Source organism: Quercus suber, unplaced genomic scaffold (genome assembly GCF_002906115.3).
Source record: "Quercus suber isolate HL8 unplaced genomic scaffold, Cork oak 2.0 scaffold_239, whole genome shotgun sequence".
NCBI lineage: Eukaryota > Viridiplantae > Streptophyta > Magnoliopsida > Fagales > Fagaceae > Quercus > Quercus suber.
The window spans coordinates 139,896-161,898 of NW_027069696.1; the positions used below are offsets into that span (position 1 = coordinate 139,896).

At 35.1% G+C, this 22,003-nt stretch overlaps 3 protein-coding genes and 1 pseudogene across 3 annotated transcripts in view; 3 read left to right on the plus strand and 1 right to left on the minus strand.

The window, feature by feature from the left end:
* LOC112001455 (L10-interacting MYB domain-containing protein) overlaps positions 1 to 1,630 on the minus strand; it is a 2,509-nt gene extending 879 nt beyond the window's left edge. Inside the window, exons 1-2 of the mRNA XM_065780535.1 lie at positions 428 to 1,630; positions 40 to 335 (exon numbers count right to left, since the gene is read on the minus strand). Of these exons, the coding sequence (XP_065636607.1) occupies positions 40 to 335; positions 428 to 775 (644 nt within the window). The 5' untranslated portion in view covers positions 776 to 1,630. The remainder of the gene's footprint in view (positions 1 to 39; positions 336 to 427) is intronic.
* A 229-nt stretch (positions 1,631 to 1,859) lies between these two features.
* Positions 1,860 to 3,564, plus strand: LOC112026439 (cytochrome P450 89A2-like; annotated as a pseudogene).
* Positions 3,565 to 14,072: 10,508 nt separating this feature from the next.
* On the plus strand, positions 14,073 to 15,742 carry LOC112026531 (cytochrome P450 89A2). The gene has a single exon (XM_024059246.2). The coding sequence runs from the start codon at positions 14,105 to 14,107 to the stop codon at positions 15,629 to 15,631; it is 1,527 nt and encodes a 508-aa protein (XP_023915014.2). The 5' UTR covers positions 14,073 to 14,104; the 3' UTR covers positions 15,632 to 15,742.
* Positions 15,743 to 18,710: 2,968 nt separating this feature from the next.
* Positions 18,711 to 20,444, plus strand: LOC136070527 (cytochrome P450 89A2-like). The gene has a single exon (XM_065780561.1). The coding sequence runs from the start codon at positions 18,743 to 18,745 to the stop codon at positions 20,267 to 20,269; it is 1,527 nt and encodes a 508-aa protein (XP_065636633.1). The 5' UTR covers positions 18,711 to 18,742; the 3' UTR covers positions 20,270 to 20,444.
* The last annotated feature ends 1,559 nt before the right edge of the window (positions 20,445 to 22,003 follow it).

A 22,003-nucleotide genomic window follows, 5' to 3' on the forward strand; every position in this document is an offset into this window, starting at 1 on the left:
TTTTTTTTTTTTTTTTTTTTTGGTTTCTTGGAAATTGGCTTGAAAATGTCGACACTAGTTGCCAAGCCTTTTCCCTTATTCACTGCTGGTCCTGCCCTCGACAATGATGGACCTTCAACCTCCATTGCGTCAACATTCACAACGGGTTCACATTGGGGGTCAACAAATTCTACGCTATCAGCGGAGTCCCCAGACCCTTCGTTGGTTTCCGTTGGTATTGGACCACTCGTGCAGAATGCATTTCTCCCCGTTGCAACCGTGCCTCTAAACATGATGTTCAATAGGTCACGATTTGGCAAACCATACATTTTAAAGGTTTTTGCATCAGGACATGCCTACATGTGGACAATTAGTAGTTAGAACACAAGAGAATATAGTTTGGGACAGTAAGTTTTTCACAATTATATATGTATTAATCAGAACTAACCGCAATTTTTCGGTTCCACCACTCATCAGGTGTGTCAAATATCCCAGTTCCAGCATCATAACCCAACCCAGTCTCATTGTTCATACACTTGTTATAAGTCTTCCACCTTTTTCTCAGATTATCCCATTTGTTTTTAATTTGCACCCAAGTCACCACTTTTCCCATCTCACCCAACTGCCGAATCACTTCATTCACCCCAATTTTGGACAAAAATTCGGTGGCCTTCCTCTGGCCGTTCATGACTTGCACAGCACAGAACCGACAAAACGCTTCTAGTTCCTTAGGGTCTTTCCAATCAGCTCTTTCACCTTTACTACCACTGTCCATCGATTTCTTCTGCTTAACCATTTTTCCTACAACTTCCTATACTCATATATTATTGAGGCATTTCAACAAACACTTCAGGTGCATATCAATAATCAGTTAGGCATGCCCACATGACAAATGCAAAGTAGACTCACATATATCCAAATACAACAGAGAACCAATGGCATTACACGAAGGATAAAGAAACCCACATACTACACTCATGGAAAACACAACAAAGAACCACAACAAACGTTGTTGAACACAAAAAAACCACATGCAAACATTATTGAATACAAAAAACCACAAATTGATGAAGCCTCATGGACAAGCACAGATGAGAGAGCATGAAAGATAAAATCACTTACCTATGAATGCAGACACCGACAGTGGTGGCAACGATGTCCCAAGCGGAGAGAAGCTTGTGAGCTTGAGCGTTTGTTGAACAGAGGGGATCTTTTCTGTAAATTCCACGTAATGGGTTTGTGTTCATCAATTGCTGTGCTCTGTTTTGATAACTTCGTGGTTGGTGGGTAGGTGCAAGACATTAAAGATGGTTCGGACACAGCATTGAAGGGGATTGAAGGCATTTCTGCCACGGTAGTTTGAAAGAAAAATCAGGAAGCTTGAGGAGATTGGAATTAGTCGTTGAGAGGCAACGCACCGTTTTGATCAGAGTTGATTCTCAGCTTCTGTGATGAACAGTACGCGCAAGAGTTCCCAAATCAGCTAAATCCATGAACAATACGCGCAAGAAGAGGCTTGTGGAGATATTTGTTTCAGCTCTTGCAACACGCGTAGAAAACTTAATGAAATGGTGCGTAGAGAGAGTTTAATGAAACGGTGTGCTCCACTGAAAACTTGCGTTTTCTCACTTGCGTTTCCTCTCTAGCTTTCGTGCGCATAGGTCCCAGTGCAAAACGTGGAACGCTGAATTAAGTGAAAAGTAGTGCTCTCCAAACCGGGTCATCATCTCTTTCTTACATGATAGGTGGACACATGTATCTTATGTATAGGTCCACCTCTCAAGTGAGAGGGGAGAATATTATTTCAGGGCATGTAAGAATTTTTCCTAATTTTCTTGTTCCTCTTTTGTCCTCGTCCACCTATGTATATAAGGACTAAGGTTGTCTTTTAGCTCCTATTCAATCAAACGTGGAAGTGTGGTTCATCATCGTCATCCCTCTCTATATCTCAGCCCTCCTCAAATCCCTCCTTTTCAACAAAGTTCCTGATAATCAAAATAAGCTACCTCCAGGACCCATATACATCCCAATACTGAGCAACTTCCAATGGATCAACAGACCCTTCTTCGAAACGGTACAAGCCCTCCGCAAACTCCATGCCAAGTGTGGACCACCCATCATCACCATTTACACAGGCTTCAGCCCAGCTATCTTCGTTGCCAACCACTCTCTCGCACACAAAACTCTTATTCAAAACAGTGCAGTTTTCGCTGACCGCCCAGCTCCTCCACCCACAGGCTGTGACCGTATCTAGCAACAAACACAAGATTAACTCTGCTTCTTATGGTCCCACATGGCGACTCTTTCGTCGTAATCTCACTTCAGAGATTCTCCACCCTTCGCGCATGAAATCTTACTCTCACGCGCGCAAGTGGGTCTTGGATATTCTCCTCAATCGCCTTCGTCCCAACACTGAATCCGTTGTTAAAGACCATTTCCAATACTCCATGTTTTGTTTGTTGGTTCTTATGTGTTTCGGAGACAAACTCTGTGAAACCCAGATTAAGAAAATCGAAGAGGTTGAACGTCGCTTGCTTTTGAGCTCTGGTCGGTTTGCTAGACTCAATTTTTTCCCCAGTATTGGAAGGATTTTATTTCGTAAGCGTTGGGAAGAGTTGTTTAAACTTTGGAGAAAACAAGATGATGAGTTAATTCCTTTGATTAAAGCAAGGAGGTAAGTGAAGCAAGAAAGACAGAGTAAAATGAAAGAAGGCAAAGAAAATGACGATGAGTTTGTTGTGTTGTATGTGGACACGTTGTTGGATTTGGAATTGCCAGAGGAAAAGAGGAAGCTTGAAGATAAGGAAATGGTTAATTTGTGTTCAGAGTTTCTAGACGCGGGTACGGATACTACGTCAACAGCATTGGAGTGGATTATGGCGAATATGGTGAAATACCCACAAATCCAAGAGAGGCTTTTAGTGGAGATTAAAAGGGTTGTTGGTGATGGAGAAAAGGATGTGAAAGAAGAGGATTTGAATAAGATTCCTTATTTGAAAGCAGTGGTTTTGGAGGGTTTAAGGAGACACCCACCTGGGCATTTTGTGTTGCCACATGCTGTGACTGAGGATGTGGTTTTGGATGGGTATTTCGTCCCAAAGAATGTTACTTTGAATTTCATGGTGGCAGAAATGGGGTGGGACTCGAGGGTTTGGGAAGATCCTATGGAGTTTAAGCCTGAGAGATTCTTGAGTGGTGATGATGGTGGAGAAGAAGCGTTTGATATAACTGGAAGCAGAGAGATTAAGATGATGCCATTTGGTGCGGGGAGGAGGATCTGTCCTGCTTCTGGTTTGGCAATACTTCATTTGGAGTATTTTGTGGCCAATTTGGTTTGAAATTTTGAGTGGAAAGTTGTTGATGGTGATGAGGTTGATTTGTCAGAGAAGCTGAGTTCACCATGGTGATGAAGAATCCTCTCAATGCCCACTTATCTCCAAGGCTTTGAATGGTTAGGTCTACGAGACCATGATTATGATATTGTTATTTGGAAATAAAGTCTACAGCTGCATTTAATAAATTTTCACTAAAAATGTTTCTATGGCACTACACTAGTACATCAAACGAAATAATTGAAATGCAGAAATGATAATGTGTTTATTTATTATTTTGGTGTTATTATTGAGGGGATTTTTTTTCTCTTTTGATAATTAACTGAGAAAAGACTATAATAAAGCACAAAAGGAAATTCTAGGCCTTCTGCTCAATAACATTTGCAAAAAACAGAGGGAGAAGCACCCAATACAAAACAACCAGAGAAATTGTTATTAGGAGACCAAGTATCTAATACGGGAGCAGCTCTATTAGATTCTCTAGGGGTCCACTTAAACTGAATTTTACTGGTTAAGGAAGAAAGTTTTAAGGTATCTTGAGTTAGAACTGTTACCCTCCAAGGATCTGCAATGTTAGGCTTTGTAAGAGCATCTGGCGGAGTTAGGATTTAAGTTTTTGGGGGTGGTGGTGGGGGGTTGGTTGTGTGGAATTTATAAATAACTCACAATTATGCACATTGTGAATATTTTGACACAAATTTGAAAAATCAAAATTTATTCATTTGAATATTAAATAACATTTTAATGAAATTATTTTTTTTTTTTTTTTTAACTTTCACGAAAAGAAAGTATATTCATTTTTTTGTATTTATCTATTTAGCTTTTATCACTTTATTGGGAGAAACAAACACACACAAGAAAAAGTGAAAGTGAAAGACTTTTGCTCACATGAGCATCAATTTTCAAAGTAAAAAAATGGAGTTATGAATGAAATGATGTGCAATTTTATGTAATTTTGATTAATGAAGACTTATAAAATGCTCAAATTATTTTATTAACAATAAACTTTTACTTTTCAAAAATCTATAATATAATATTTATTATATAGTTAGCTTCAAATTCCTAGCAACATTCCCATCAAAAAAAAAAAAAAAATCCTAGCAACATGGTTACATGCATGATATTACAACACTATGCTTCCGTGTCAAGCCAATAATTTTATATTTGCTACACTCTATAACACTCAAACCAAAAATAAACCCATTAGAAATCATCGCTGGGCATTTATAACTCCACTATGCCTAGATTATTAAATCTCCATAGTCCAAGTTTCGTCAAAGTTGCTGGTAATTGAATAATATACTTCATCTTTTAGTGATAGCTTATGATACACATGAAGCTTTTGTGCAAGGCATGTTAGTGGAGGACTGAGGGCATGAAAGCACTCTTGGTTTATTTAGAAATTAGACGCTATGCTCTATTTCAAGACCAACAAACAGAATGGCATTTAAATTAGCCAAATTTTTAATGAAGTGTGAGTGAAGAAAGCTTTTGTTTAGGTGAAATTCCTCAGCAGTTAAGGGATATAGTTTTGATTAATGTTCAATTATCTAATTGGATAGGCACTGCTTTTTTTACCCAAAAATAAAATAGGTAGGATGTTGTAGTAAGTATAAGTTAAGGTGTTTTTTGTGCAGGCCAGGGGGCAATTGCCTCCTCTCACAACACCACCCCCCCCCCCCCCGCGCTCCGCCCCTATCTACACATATCTTAGAATCACTCTTAATAATAGTAGCATCAATGTTACAATTCACGACTTGATGAGTCACCCAATTTATCGTCTCTGGTTTTGCTTGAACTAGGATTGTGGATTTTGATTGTTTAGCAAGGGAAAATGATATAGGACACAAATTACTATTTAATTACTGTAATTTATTATTTTTGATATTTTTATGTAAAAAACGTTATTTTAGGTTTAGATGATTTATTTCCTTGTTTTTAGGTGCATTTAATGCTTTTTTAGGTCAAATTTGGTTCCTGTTATGGTTAGGTATCAATTAGGAGTTATTTTAGATTATATTTTCTTGTATGTCAAGTTTTAAGGAGCCCTTAAATAGGCCTCTAAGTCTTTAAACGTTTTTCATAGTTTATTATCAATAAAAATTCAGACTTGTGTCTATTGTATTCTCTGGTGGATTCCAGACCTATCACCTTAGCCCTTAAATAGGCTTCTAAGTCTTTAAACGTTTTTCATAGTTTATTATCAATAAAAATTCAGACTTGTGTCTATTGTATTCTCTGGTGGATTCCAGACCTATCACCTTGTGGATTCAAGGAACCCCTCGTGGACTCGAGGTTTACTACCTAGGAACTAACAGTTTAGTTTCTGTTCCATCAAGAGAGCATCGTGTGTGCTCTTCTTTAGGCTTCCGCGACATCAGTTGGTATCAGAACCTTGACTTACCCTGGTCTGATTGCTAACCAGCGAGACGGTAACCACCACCACAACAACGACGAATAACTTAGCAAGTATTACGTGACGTACAACAAGCACTCACAAATATCTATGCTAGGATGGCGCCGTTGAAGAATTGGAACAATAGGGATAACTGCAGCGGAGACATAACTCACGGGCAACCTATTGGTAAGCAAATTTCATATAGACCTTATAAGAGAATTGCAAGTTTTAATGGTTATTTTTTAAAAGAAGATTTTCTTGATTGGTTACTTGATCTAGAAGATTTATTTGATTATGAGAATATTTGTTATGAGAGAAAAGTTGGACTTGCTTTGTATAAACTTAGTAAGTATGCCTTACGTTGGTGGGAACAAGTACAATATGATAGAATTCGACAAGGTAAAGATAAAACTCGATCGTGGCCAAGGATGAAAAAGATGCTTGCTATCAAATTTTATCCTTTGGATTGTGAAGAAATCTTGTCGTATACAATACAAGATTATTATTGGCCAAGGAGTTCATACTTGAATTATGTTGAAGAGCCAAATATTCCACCATTAAAGGAAGAATTACATGTTAAAGAAAATATTGTTCTTGAAGAATATGGAGACGTCAAAGAAAAGAATATCGAGATTTTTGAGGAAATTAATGAAGGTTTGTTATAGAAAAAGAACCTAAAATCAAGATTGTGGAGGAGATTAATGAAGACCCTATTATAGAGAAAGATCTTGAGGTTGAGATAGTAGAGACCATTAAAGAAGAAATTATAGAGGAAGTTGTCAATGATCTCGATGAAATCAAGTTAGATGATTGCAACATTCAAACTCCTATTATTTTATTGGAAGACACCGAAACAAAGTTTATTGATTTTATTGGGGTGGAAAGATTTGATTTGAACATTGACTCTTATTTGGTGAATATTGTCAATTACATGAAGATCAAGGGAGAAGAAGTTCAAGTTGCCCAATTAATGACTTTCAAGTTTGGCAAGAAGACAAAGAAGATGAAGTATTCAACATATTTGTTCTCTTGGCATGGGAGATTCCAGATTTCAAAGATGAACTCGAGGACGAGTTTGTTTCAAGTGGAGGGGTCTGATGTAGGGCACAAATTACTATTTAATTACTGTAATTTATTATTTTTGGTATTTTTATGTAAAAAACGTTATTTTATGTTTAGATGATTTATTTCCTTGTTTTAGGTGCATTTAATGCTTTTTAGATCAAATTTGGTTCCTGTTATGGTTAGGTATCAATTAGGAGTTATTTTAGATTATATTTTCTTGTATGTCAAGTTTTAAGGAGCCCTTAAATAGGCCTCTAAGTCTTTAAACGTTTTTCATAGTTTATTATCAATAAAAATTCAGAATTGTGTCTATTGTATTCTCTGGTGGATTCCAGACCTATCACCTTGTGGATTCAAGGAACCCCTCGTGGACTCGAGGTTTACTACCTAGGAACTAACAGTTTAGTTTCTGTTCTATCAAGAGAGCATCGTGTGTGCTCTTCTTTAGGCTTCCGCGACATCAGAAAAACTAGTGTCCCTCTCCAAACTTTAGCCACAATCGCGATATAAGACCAGTTGTTACCTATGCTTCATCACAGTTAACTTTGATGATTTCTTGTGATGGTTTGGTCCAAAGAATGGATCTAGCTGTAGCTACTTATTGAGGGGAAATCGTTGTCACTCATTTGAAGCTCTTCATTTGATGAGTGGGGTATGTCTAAGTTGGGTCATCTTTTTTATTTGGCTAAGGGTAAAGTGAGTTTGTGGCTTAAACTCATGTCTTTGTTTGATGATAAAGACTTGAAAGAGTAATTATAGGCCATAATTTGAAACAATTTCTAAAATAATTATTATTTTTATTTTATTTTTTTATAAAAAGTATAGTTAGAACTTAGAAGATGTATATGCTATATGAGTTCACCAGAGCGACGAAGTATCCTTTGAAGGCCCATAGGATTTGAATGGTTGGGTCCATTTTTAGGTGTAGCTGAAGACTACACCTTCAATTGATAGTGTATATTCCATAATGCACGAAGATTTATTGTTGACTTCAAAATAAAGTCTATAGCAATATCTAATAAATTGATACCTATGCAATTATCTTTTTATTTTTGTGTTGTATATACAAAGATGGAGTTAGGACTTAGAGTTAGGGGAACAGTTGTGCTGCTAGTTATGTTGGCTTAGTCGTTGAGAGAAGATTTTTTTTTTTTTTTTTTTTTTTTGCATGTGTCTGCTGCTAGATAAGGATAAAATTATTTTGTTTAAAATTTTTTAAGGGGTTGGATTGTTTGTGTTGGGTAAAATTGGTTGATTGGACTTATATGTTTTGTTTTAGATTTTAGATCTATGATTTTTTTTTTTTTTAATAGTCTTTAAAATGAGGAAAATGCTAGAGTTACAAGTTTTTTTTTTTTTTTTTACAAACTGCTAATATGATAAATGGTTATTGGTATGTAAATAAGTGGTGTTAGTGGTGGATCCAGACGGGAATCACTAAGAATTTGCTTTTTCAACAGTTTGTAAAAATGTTGTAGAAAAGTTTGTGGATATAACAATATTCTTAAAAGAATCAATGATATTGTTAAGGGGGCAAAATGTAATTTTATAGATCAAAATTGCTAAAATTAGTACCTATGTATATAATATATACTAATATTTTTATAATAAAAAAAATTTGGGGGCCAAGTCAAAGACTACCTCAGTACATGTGTAAGTATACATAATAAGCAAACTATGAAAATATTATACTCATCCTAACCAAAAGCTTCAACAAGGATACAATTTAATTTTGTCATTATCTTTTTCATAATTTGTTAAAGTCGAAAGTGACGGCTCCATTAATTTTTTTTTTTCAAAATAGTCATTCAGAAACTTAAATTAAACAATATTTAATATAAAATACTATATATATATATATATATCAAGATTACAAACAGGAAAACACACATGCAAATACATGAAATTTTATGATTTCCTTCTACAAGATTTTATTTTTTGAAGTCGTTTGAAGTCNGATTGTGAAGAAATCTTGTCGTATACATTACAAGATTATTATTGGCCAAGGAGTTCATACTTGAATTATGTTGAAGAGCCAAATATTCCACCATTAAAGGAAGAATTACATGTTAAAGAAAATATTGTTCTTGAAGAATATGGAGACGTCAAAGAAAAGAATATCGAGATTTTTGAGGAAATTAATGAAGGTTTGTTATAGAAAAAGAACCTAAAATCAAGATTGTGGAGGAGATTAATGAAGACCCTATTATAGAGAAAGATCTTGAGGTTGAGATAGTAGAGACCATTAAAGAAGAAATTATAGAGGAAGTTGTCAATGATCTCGATGAAATCAAGTTAGATGATTGCAACATTCAAACTCCTATTATTTTATTGGAAGACACCGAAACAAAGTTTATTGATTTTATTGGGGTGGAAAGATTTGATTTGAACATTGACTCTTATTTGGTGAATATTGTCAATTACATGAAGATCAAGGGAGAAGAAGTTCAAGTTGCCCAATTAATGACTTTCAAGTTTGGCAAGAAGACAAAGAAGATGAAGTATTCAACATATTTGTTCTCTTGGCATGGGAGATTCCAGATTTCAAAGATGAACTCGAGGACGAGTTTGTTTCAAGTGGAGGGGTCTGATGTAGGGCACAAATTACTATTTAATTACTGTAATTTATTATTTTTGGTATTTTTATGTAAAAAACGTTATTTTATGTTTAGATGATTTATTTCCTTGTTTTAGGTGCATTTAATGCTTTTTAGATCAAATTTGGTTCCTGTTATGGTTAGGTATCAATTAGGAGTTATTTTAGATTATATTTTCTTGTATGTCAAGTTTTAAGGAGCCCTTAAATAGGCCTCTAAGTCTTTAAACGTTTTTCATAGTTTATTATCAATAAAAATTCAGAATTGTGTCTATTGTATTCTCTGGTGGATTCCAGACCTATCACCTTGTGGATTCAAGGAACCCCTCGTGGACTCGAGGTTTACTACCTAGGAACTAACAGTTTAGTTTCTGTTCATCAAGAGAGCATCGTGTGTGCTCTTCTTTAGGCTTCCGCGACATCAGAAAAACTAGTGTCCCTCTCCAAACTTTAGCCACAATCGCGATATAAGACCAGTTGTTACCTATGCTTCATCACAGTTAACTTTGATGATTTCTTGTGATGGTTTGGTCCAAAGAATGGATCTAGCTGTAGCTACTTATTGAGGGGAAATCGTTGTCACTCATTTGAAGCTCTTCATTTGATGAGTGGGGTATGTCTAAGTTGGGTCATCTTTTTTATTTGGCTAAGGGTAAAGTGAGTTTGTGGCTTAAACTCATGTCTTTGTTTGATGATAAAGACTTGAAAGAGTAATTATAGGCCATAATTTGAAACAATTTCTAAAATAATTATTATTTTTATTTTATTTTTTTATAAAAAGTATAGTTAGAACTTAGAAGATGTATATGCTATATGAGTTCACCAGAGCGACGAAGTATCCTTTGAAGGCCCATAGGATTTGAATGGTTGGGTCCATTTTTAGGTGTAGCTGAAGACTACACCTTCAATTGATAGTGTATATTCCATAATGCACGAAGATTTATTGTTGACTTCAAAATAAAGTCTATAGCAATATCTAATAAATTGATACCTATGCAATTATCTTTTTATTTTTGTGTTGTATATACAAAGATGGAGTTAGGACTTAGAGTTAGGGGAACAGTTGTGCTGCTAGTTATGTTGGCTTAGTCGTTGAGAGAAGATTTTTTTTTTTTTTTTTTTTTTTTGCATGTGTCTGCTGCTAGATAAGGATAAAATTATTTTGTTTAAAATTTTTTAAGGGGTTGGATTGTTTGTGTTGGGTAAAATTGGTTGATTGGACTTATATGTTTTGTTTTAGATTTTAGATCTATGATTTTTTTTTTTTTTAATAGTCTTTAAAATGAGGAAAATGCTAGAGTTACAAGTTTTTTTTTTTTTTTTTACAAACTGCTAATATGATAAATGGTTATTGGTATGTAAATAAGTGGTGTTAGTGGTGGATCCAGACGGGAATCACTAAGAATTTGCTTTTTCAACAGTTTGTAAAAATGTTGTAGAAAAGTTTGTGGATATAACAATATTCTTAAAAGAATCAATGATATTGTTAAGGGGGCAAAATGTAATTTTATAGATCAAAATTGCTAAAATTAGTACCTATGTATATAATATATACTAATATTTTTATAATAAAAAAAATTTGGGGGCCAAGTCAAAGACTACCTCAGTACATGTGTAAGTATACATAATAAGCAAACTATGAAAATATTATACTCATCCTAACCAAAAGCTTCAACAAGGATACAATTTAATTTTGTCATTATCTTTTTCATAATTTGTTAAAGTCGAAAGTGACGGCTCCATTAATTTTTTTTTTTCAAAATAGTCATTCAGAAACTTAAATTAAACAATATTTAATATAAAATACTATATATATATATATATATCAAGATTACAAACAGGAAAACACACATGCAAATACATGAAATTTTATGATTTCCTTCTACAAGATTTTATTTTTTGAAGTCGTTGCACGAAAGTTTCATTATCAATACTATTAGTTACATCACTTTCAACTTGCACAGCGAGAAAATCATTTATCCACTAATATTCCATTTGATTACCAACATCCTACCTTAGTAGGTAACAACATGGTTATTAGGATTAGCGAGAGGGGATAGGGAATTAAATTGATGCTCGTAAGATTCTACATTGTAATTAAGAAAAAAATGTAATTATAATTCATAATATATGTTAAAAAAAGCACTAAACAAAAAGTATTTTTTTTATATATAAATTACTTATAAAAATACAATAATTATTATGTGCCAAATTATAAAAAAGACAATCCACCCATTTGGTCGATTCCCAATGTTACCCTATTTTCATTTCCCAATACAAATTTTGGATTATTTTACTTAATTACTTTAATAAGATATAAAAGGGGTTAAAATTTAAAACAAATAAATAAATAAATAAAAAGAAGAAGAAGAAGAAGAAGAAGAAAGAAGATAAATTCGTGTAGTTTTAGGATTTGTTTGGTTGGAGTGAAAACAGGAGAGATAGTAAATAGAGGAGAGAAAATGGTCATTTAGGTTGTTTGGTTGAAATGAAAAATTTGAAAGATCTTGGTGGGGTCCAAGCACTTTCTTCCTGATTTAAAGAGAAAACTCGCTTAATTTTGCTACTACCATTCCATTTACTTTTTTGCCCCAGAGTTGTAACGTTCTAATTCATCTTATTCTTTCTTTGTTGGTCTCTCTCTCTCTCTGTCTCTCTCTCTCTCTCATTTACTCTTTTTTCTTTTTCTTTTTTCTTTCATTGTTTGCTTGTTCAATATCAATCTATGTGCTATTTCTTTCCCATTGTTTTACCCCAAAAAAAAATGTAATAAATATGTAATAACCAAAAAAAAAATCATATGTATAATGTTTTAATTTTTATAAAATATAATTTTATTAATTTTAATCAATGATAAGTAATATTTTATTAAAAATAAATTACTTCTTATATATAATATAAGAAGGGCATAAGAGTAAATTTCTATAAATTAGTTCTTCTATCCTCTTAATTTTCTCCTCAACCAAAAAAAAAAAAAAAAAAAAAGTTGTTTATGCTTCCACTTTTTTACCTCATCCAAACGCTATAAACAGGGCGGAGCAAGAAGGAAGGCGTCAAGCGTCCCCCTGAACTTTCAAAAGGTCTTCAAATTATATTAGTAAATTGCCTTTAAAAGTCTTATTTTGACCACTTCCAAAAAGTCCTCAAATTGTACTAGTAAATTGTACTAAAAAGTCTTATTTTGACCACTTCCAAAAAGTCCTCAAATTATATTAGTAAATTGTACTAAAAAGTCCTCAAACAATTTCTCTACATATTGGATTGTGTAGTAACTTGAACCAAGTAAACTTCAATTCCCAGTCCCACGGCAGCTTTTATTTTTTGGTTCAGTCTAACGGGTGCCTTTAGAGAATTGATTAATCATTTATTCTAAGAAAATTTTGACACTAATTTTATAAAAAATTAAAAAAAAAACTGTCAGAACATTAATTTTTTTTTTTTCATAAAAACTTTTTTTAAATGGATTATTAACCAATGTCTTAAGAGCATTCGTTAGTATTTCTCTCAATTTTTTTAATAACTTTTATATTAAAATTGGGTCCCACCTAAAATGATGAAAAAAAAAAAAAAAAAAAAAGACTTGTACACCAACTGCTCTTCTACCACAAAGATGTGCCTGTTTTCTTCCTTTTGTTGTCTTTCAAAAGGTGTACAAGTTTAAAGTGATGTAATTATATTAGTTGTATTTAAAAAAGTTGTATTTAAAATAAATGAATAGATAATCTGCTATAGTTGTGGTCTATACATTCCAGAAGTTAGCACAGGAAAACAAAAAGAAACAAAGTAAGTTATATGGAGAAAATGGGAAACTGGGCATAACTTTCTAACTATATAGTTACTAGGCAATGTTTTCAAACTATATTTTTTTTCTAGCATTTCGAGCCTAAGAGACTCGATTTAGGGCTTATAAATCGAGTTTTTGAAGGTCGATTTTCATGTTTTGATCGGGTCCGAGTTGACACTTTTTTCACATGGCATCCGCATGAAAATCGAGTTTCTAAGACTCAATTTATAAGCCCAGATATAACAGAACAATAGTCGAAGCAAAAAAGAAATCAGAGCCAAAAAAGAAAAAAAAAAAAAAAAAGGTTGAAGAAGAAAAAATAAGCCAGAAAAAATCAGTCCCAGGCCGCACGAGCTCTTTCTCTCTCTCTCTCTGATTTGATCTAATCTGGTGAGGTGAGACCGCACATAAGACTTTAAAATTTTAAAAAAAAATTTAGTTTATAAATCGATTTTTAGAGCACCACGTGAAAAAAAATGTCATATCAAATGTGATTAGACCATGAAAATCGAGTCTTTGAGACTTGATTTATAGGCCAAAATCGAGTCTAAGAGACTCGAGATGTTAATAAAAAATATAGTTTGAAAATATTGTCTACTAACTATATAGTTAGAAAATTATGGTTAATTTCCATCTTAGCCAACTTATATTGGCAAACTTAATTTGAAGAAGAAAAAAAAGTTGAAGACATCACTTGTTGGGATTTTCTAGCTGAGATCACTAAGTCAGCCAGTCAGCCTCTTTGTTTGATCTGTTCTGGTCAATCTCGATTGAAGTAGCTTGTAAGCATCTCATAACAAAATAGATGTTTTTCTTCTAGCCAAGTCAAAGATGAGGTTTTCTTGTTCCTCTTTTGTCCTCTTCCACTTATATAAATATAAGGACTAAGGTTGTAAGGTTATCAAAAAAGGACTAAGGTTGTACCTTTTTAGCTCCTATTCAATCAAAACATGGAAGTCTGGTTCATCATCGTCGTCTCTCTCTGTATCTCAGCCCTCCTCAAATCTCTCCTTTTCAACAAAGTCTCTGAAAATCATGGTAAGCTACCTCCAGGACCCTTACGCATCCCAATACTCAGCAACTTCCTATGGCTCCGCAAACCCTTCTTCGAATTGGAACTCACCCTCCGCAAACTCCATGCCAAGTACGGACCCATCATCACCATTTACATAGGCTTCAGCCCAGCTATCTTCGTTGCCAACCGCTCTCTCGCTCACAAAGCTCTTATTCAAAACAGTGCAGTTTCGGCTGACCGCCCAGCTCCTCCACCTACAGCCGTGATCGTATCTAGTAACAAACACAAGATCAACTCTGCTTCTTATGGTCCCACATGGCGACTCTTTCGTCGCAATCTCACTTCAGAGATTCTCCACCCTTCGCGCATGAAATCTTACTCTCGCGCGCGCAAGTGGGTCTTGGATATTCTCCTCAATCGCCTTCGTCCCAACACTGAATCCATTGTTAAAGACCATTTCCAATACTCCATGTTTTGTTTGTTGGTTCTTATGTGTTTTGGAGACAAACTCGGTGAAACCCAGATTAAGAAAATCGAAGAGGTTCAGCGTCGCTTGCTTTTGAGCTCTCGTCGGTTTGCTATACTCAATTTTTTCCCCAGTATTGGAAGGATTTTATTTCGTAAGCGTTGGGAAGAGTTGTTTCAACTTCGGAGAAACCAAGATGATGTGTTAATTCCTTTGATTAAAGCAAGGAGGAAAGTGAAGGAAGAAAGACAGAGTAAAATGAAAGAAGACAAAGAAAATGACGATGAGTTTGTTGTGTCGTATGTGGACACGTTGTTGGATTTGGAGTTGCCTGAGGAAAAGAGGAAGCTTGAAGATAAGGAAATGGTTAATTTGTGTTCAGAGTTTCTAGACGCGGGTACGGATACTACGTCAACAGCATTGGAGTGGATTATGGCGAATATGGTGAAATACCCACAAATCCAAGAGAGGCTTTTAGTGGAGATTAAAGGGGTTGTTGATGATGGAGAAAAGGAAGTGAAAGAAGAGGATTTGAATAAGATTCCTTATTTGAAAGCAGTGGTTTTGGAGGGTTTAAGGAGACACCCACCAGCCCATCTTGTGGTACCACATGCAGTGACTGAGGATGTGGTTTGGGATGGGTATTTAATACCAAAGAATGCTACTTTGAATTTCATGGTGGCAGAAATGGGGTGGGACTCGAGGGTTTGGGAAGATCCTATGGAGTTTAAGCCCGAGAGATTCTTGAGTGGTGTTGATGGTGTGTTTGATATAACTGGAAGCAGAGAGATTAAGATGATGCCATTTGGTGCGGGGAGGAGGATCTGTCCTGCTTCTGGTTTGGCAATACTTCATTTGGAGTATTTTGTGGCCAATCTGGTTTTGAATTTTGAGTGGAAAGCTGTTGATGGTAATGAAGTTGATTTGTCAGAGAAGCTGGAGTTCACTATGGTGATGAAGAATCCTCTCAAGGCCCACTTATCTCCGAGGCTTTGAATGATTTTCCTATTATAGTGTTACTTGGAAATAAAGACAGCACTTGTACTGCGTGTGATTTTTTTACTTCCCCCTTTAGTATTTTCCATAATTGAATAATTATTTTACATACATGCACGTACTAAAGTTTTGGAAAAAAATTAGTGAATCTATGTGATGATGTCATCCAACCAATTAAAACTTGTTATCTAAAATAATTGTGACAAAGCGTACATTTGACAAATATTATTTTTGTCAATTTATTTGATTATTTAGCTTATTTATACTATTATTTATGAATTTTATCGCACTTTATAGTACTATTCATAAATCTCATTATACTATATCAGCTAACTTCTACCTTTATTTACAGTACTTTCAGCAAAAAACTTTCAATTTTAGTAATATAAGCAAATCTCAAATGGACCTAAAGTGTGTGTGAAAGTGTGATACTATAATTAGTCTTTTTAATTTGGTGTTAGTGTTTAAGGGGAGCTGTTATTAGTCCTTTAAAACTCTTCATTTTGATGCGCGGGCTATGTATTGATCATTTTTTTATTTGGCTAAGACTAAAATGAGTGTTGTGTAAACTTACGTTTACCACCAAAATAATTAAATATTTCCAGAGTACTGCTCTTTCCTCATACATGGGGTTGGCACTACACGTGAGTCCACAATATGGCCCATCTCTCATGTGAAAAGAGGAAGGCAAAGAGCAATATTCTCGAGTGTTTAAGAACTTGTTTGATAGTAGTGTTTAAATATTATTGTTTAGTTTTTAGTATTGTGAAAATACGTGTTTAAGTGTTATAAAAATACGTGTCAGAAATATTATTGTTGACTATTGTTTAAAATCCGATACCAAATAGCCCCTAAATATTACCCTCCATTTACTTTCTTCTTTATGAAGGAAATGGTGTGGTAAATTGGTTAAGCATGCTTAGTACCTGTTTGGTAGATTATCTTAAATACATATTTTCAATTTTTAAATAACATTATATACATTTTTACACACTTTTTTTACTTACATGTATATCAAAAAAATACAAACAACATTAGTCAGACACTTCTATAAAACTGGTTTTAGTTTTTATTTTTCAAGTCACCATCAAGTCTGGCAATAAAATTAGACGTGAGTAAGGCGTACGACAGGGTTGAGTGGGCATATCTTGAGTCAATGATGAAGAAAATGGGCTTCGGGGAGAGGTGGATATCTCTCATTATGATGTGCGTAACCTCGGTGACTTTTTCGGTGCTAATCAATGGTGAGCCAAAAGGATTGATCACTCCTTCAAGAGGCCTTTGGCAAGGGGACCCAATTTCCCCATATTTGTTCTTATTGTGTGGAGAAGGATTGTCGGCAATGATAAAAAAGAAAGAAAGGGAGGGGCTGATTAGAGGGGTGGCGGCTGCAAGACAAGCTCCGAGGATCTCTCATCTATTTTTTGCGGACGACAGCATTATATTCTGCAAAGCTACAGTGGACGAATGTAAGCAAGTGGCTAAGGTGCTGGAAGTGTATGAGGAAGAATCCGGGCAAAAACTAAATAGAGATAAAACTTCTTTGTTCTTCAGCCGGAATACGAAAGATGAAATTAAGGAGTTTGCAAAAGGAATCTTTGGAGCCCAAATTATACAGCACCATGAAAAGTACCTGGGTCTACCCCCACTGATTGGAAGGGCGAAGAAAAAAGCGTTTAACCGCATAAAGGACCAAGTTGGGAGGAAGATAGCGGGTTGGAAAGGGAGGCTTCTGTCTAATGCAGGAAGGGAAGTGTTAATTAAAGCAGTGGCACAGGCCACTCCAACATACACCATGAATGTGTTCAAGCTCCCGGACTCACTGTGTTCAGAACTCAACTCAATGATGGGAGGCTTTTGGTGGGGTCAACGTGGAAGGGAGAAGAAGGCAGCTTGGATATCTTGGCAAAAACTGTGCAAACCAAAGGCAGAGGGCGGCATGGGTTTTAGAGACCTAAAAAAAAAAAAAAAAAAAAAAAAGACTTGTACACCTACTGCTCTTCTACCACAAAGATGTGCCTGTTTTCTTCCTTTAGTTGTCTTTCAAAAGGTGTACAAGGTTAAAGTGATGTAATTACATTAGTTGTATTTAAAAAAGTTGTATTTAAAATAAATGAATAGATAATCTGCTATAGTTGTGGTCTATACATTCCAGAAGTTAGCACAGGAAAACAAAAAGAAACAAAGTAAGTTATACGGAGAAAATGGGGAACTGGGCATAACTTTCTAACTATATAGTTATTAGGCAATGTTTTCAAACTATATTTTTTTACTAGCATTTCGAGCCTAAGAGACTCGATTTAGGGCCTATAAATCGAGTTTTTGAGGGTCGATTTTCATGTTTTGATCGGGTCCGAGTTGACACTTTTTTCACATGGCGTCCACATGAAAATCGAGTCTCTAAGACTCGATTTATAAGCCCAGATATAACAGAACAACAACCCCAGCAAAAAAGAAATCAGAGCAAAAAAAAAAGGCTGAAGAAGAAAAAAGAAGCCAGAAAAAATCAGTCCCAGGCCGCGTGAGCTCTTTCTCTCTCTCTCTAATTTGATCTAATCTGGTGAGGTGAGACCGCGCGTGAGACTTAAAAATTTTTAAAATTCTTTTGGTTTATAAATCGATTTTTAGAGCGCCACGTGAAAAAAGATGTCACATCAGAAGTGATTAGACCATGAAAATCGAGTCTTTGAAACTTAATTTATAGGCCAAAATCGAGTTTCTTAGACTCAAGATGTTAATAAAAAATATAGTTTGAAAACTAACTATATAGTTAGAAAATTATGGTTAATTTCCATCTTAGCCAAGTTATATTGGCAAACTTAATTTGAAGAAGAAAAAAAAGTTGAAGACATCACTAGTTGGGATTTTCTAGCTGAGATCACTAACTCAGCCAGTCAGCCTCTTTGTTTGATCTGTTCTGGTCAATCTCGATTGAAGTAGCTTGTAAGCATCTCATAACAAAATAGATGTTTTTCTTCTAGCCAAGTCAAAGATGAGGTTTTCTTGTTCCTCTTTTGTCCTCTTCCACTTATATAAATATAAGGACTAAGGTTGTAAGGTTATCAAAAAAGGACTAAGGTTGTACCTTTTTAGCTCCTATTCAATCAAAACATGGAAGTCTGGTTCATCATCGTCGTCTCTCTCTGTATCTCAGCCCTCCTCAAATCTCTCCTTTTCAACAAAGTCTCTGAAAATCATGGTAAGCTACCTCCAGGACCCTTACGCATCCCAATACTCAGCAACTTCCTATGGCTCCGCAAACCCTTCTTCGAATTGGAACTCACCCTCCGCAAACTCCATGCCAAGTACGGACCCATCATCACCATTTACATAGGCTTCAGCCCAGCTATCTTCGTTGCCAACCGCTCTCTCGCTCACAAAGCTCTTATTCAAAACAGTGCAGTTTCGGCTGACCGCCCAGCTCCTCCACCTACAGCCGTGATCGTATCTAGTAACAAACACAAGATCAACTCTGCTTCTTATGGTCCCACATGGCGACTCTTTCGTCGCAATCTCACTTCAGAGATTCTCCACCCTTCGCGCATGAAATCTTACTCTCACGCGCGCAAGTGGGTCTTGGATATTCTCCTCAATCGCCTTCGTCCCAACACTGAATCCGTTGTTAAAGACCATTTCCAATACTCCATGTTTTGTTTGTTGGTTCTTATGTGTTTTGGAGACAAACTCGGTGAAACCCAGATTAAGAAAATCGAAGAGGTTCAGCGTCGCTTGCTTTTGAGCTCTCGTCGGTTTGCTATACTCAATTTTTTCCCCAGTATTGGAAGGATTTTATTTCGTAAGCGTTGGGAAGAGTTGTTTCAACTTCGGAGAAACCAAGATGATGTGTTAATTCCTTTGATTAAAGCAAGGAGGAAAGTGAAGGAAGAAAGACAGAGTAAAATGAAAGAAGACAAAGAAAATGACGATGAGTTTGTTGTGTCGTATGTGGACACGTTGTTGGATTTGGAGTTGCCTGAGGAAAAGAGGAAGCTTGAAGATAAGGAAATGGTTAATTTGTGTTCAGAGTTTCTAGACGCGGGTACGGATACTACGTCAACAGCATTGGAGTGGATTATGGCGAATATGGTGAAATACCCACAAATCCAAGAGAGGCTTTTAGTGGAGATTAAAGGGGTTGTTGATGATGGAGAAAAGGAAGTGAAAGAAGAGGATTTGAATAAGATTCCTTATTTGAAAGCAGTGGTTTTGGAGGGTTTAAGGAGACACCCACCAGCCCATCTTGTGGTACCACATGCAGTGACTGAGGATGTGGTTTTGGATGGGTATTTAATACCAAAGAATGCTACTTTGAATTTCATGGTGGCAGAAATGGGGTGGGACTCGAGGGTTTGGGAAGATCCTATGGAGTTTAAGCCCGAGAGATTCTTGAGTGGTGATGATGGTGTGTTTGATATAACTGGAAGCAGAGAGATTAAGATGATGCCATTTGGTGCGGGGAGGAGGATCTGTCCTGCTTCTGGTTTGGCAATACTTCATTTGGAGTATTTTGTGGCCAATCTGGTTTTGAATTTTGAGTGGAAAGCTGTTGATGGTAATGAGGTTGATTTGTCAGAGAAGTTGGAGTTCACTATGGTGATGACGAATCCTCTCAAGGCCCACTTATCTCCGAGGCTTTGAATGATTTTCCTATTATAGTGTTACTTGGAAATAAAGACAGCACTTGTACTGCGTGTGATTTTTTTACTTCCCCCTTTAGTATTTTCCACAATTGAATAATTATTTTACATACATGCACGTACTAAAGTTTTGGAAAAAAATTAGTGAATCTATGTGATGATGTCATTCAACCAATTAAAACTTGTTATCTAAAATAATTGTGACAAAGCGTACATTTGACAAATATTATTTTTGCCAATTTATTTGATTATTTAGCTTATTTATACTATTATTTATGAATTTTATCGCACTTTATAGTACTATTCATAAATCTCATTATACTATATCAGTTAACTTCTACCTTTATTTACAGTACTTTCAGCAAAAAACTTTCAATTTTAGTAATATAAGCAAATCTCAAATGGACCTAAAGTGTGTGTGAAAGTGTGATACTATAATTAGTCTTTTTAATTTGGTGTTATTGTTTAAGGGGAGCTGTTATTAGTCCTTTAAAACTCTTCATTTTGATGCGCGGGCTATGTATTGATCATTTTTTTATTTGGCTAAGAGTAAAATGAGTGTTGTGTAAACTTACATTTACCACCAAAATAATTAAATATTTCCAGAGTACTGCTCTTTCCTCATACATGGGGTTGGCACTACACGTGAGTCCACAATATGGCCCATCTCTCATGTGAAAAGAGGAAGGCAAAGAGCAATATTCTCGAGTGTTTAAGAACTTGTTTGACAGTAGTGTTTAAATATTATTGTTTAGTTTTTAGTATTGTGAAAATACGTGTTTAAGTGTTATAAAAATACGTGTTAAAAATATTATTGTTGACTATTGTTTAAAATCCGATACCAAATAGCCCCTAAATATTACCCCCCATTTACTTTCTTCTTTATGAAGGAAATGGTGTGGTAAATTGGTTAAGCATGCTTAGTACCTGTTTGATAGATTATCTTAAATACATATTTTCAGTTTTTAAATAATATTATATATATTTTTACACACTTTTTTTACTTACATGTATATCAAAAAAATACAAACAACATTACTCAGACACTTCTATAAAACTGGTTTTAGTTTTTATTTTTCAAGTCACCATCAAGTCTGGTCAGAAGAACGTGCCTGTAAAATCAAGTGTAGAAGAACGTGCCTGTTTTCTTCTATAGTTGTTTTTCAAAAGATGTGCAAGTTTAGAGTGATGTAATTGTATTCTTCCTATTTAAAATTTAAAATAAATAAATAAATCAGTTGCCATGGTTAATGGTCTATGCATTCCAGAAGTTAGCACAGGACAATAATTCTTTTCAATATACTTTGCTTTCTTAATGGCAAAGTTATATTGAAAAAGAAATTTAAAGAAGGCATCACTTCCTTCTCTCAAAAGGCCGCAAAATGTGACTTTAGACGTTAGAGATGCATGGTTTTCCACTAGTTGAGAACTAGTTGGTACTTGGGATTTTCTAGCAAGAAAATCTAGTGCCACAACTTTGCCACAAATGTGATGTTGCAAACTGTGAGTGAAGGGGAAAAATTAGTTGTAAACAAAAAAAGTTGTGGTCCTATAATCGTTCTTTCCTAGCTGAGGTCTTCAACTCAACCTCTTCGTTTGATCTTGTCAAAGTTCTAGTCAATCCCAGCTGAAGCAGTTTGTCTTAAATTAAGCTAGTTCCCAGCTGTGCTCCTAAGTTGAAGAAGCCCAAGCAATCTGTTCAAGACAGTTTAGCTTGAGTAGTGAGTTTGAGGGC

Bases quoted from the DNA above. Each gene is read 5' to 3' on its own strand.
- LOC112026531 (XM_024059246.2), top strand. From the start codon at position 14,105: ATGGAAGTCTGGTTCATCATCGTCGTCTCTCTCTGTATCTCAGCCCTC.
- LOC136070527 (XM_065780561.1), top strand. From the start codon at position 18,743: ATGGAAGTCTGGTTCATCATCGTCGTCTCTCTCTGTATCTCAGCCCTC.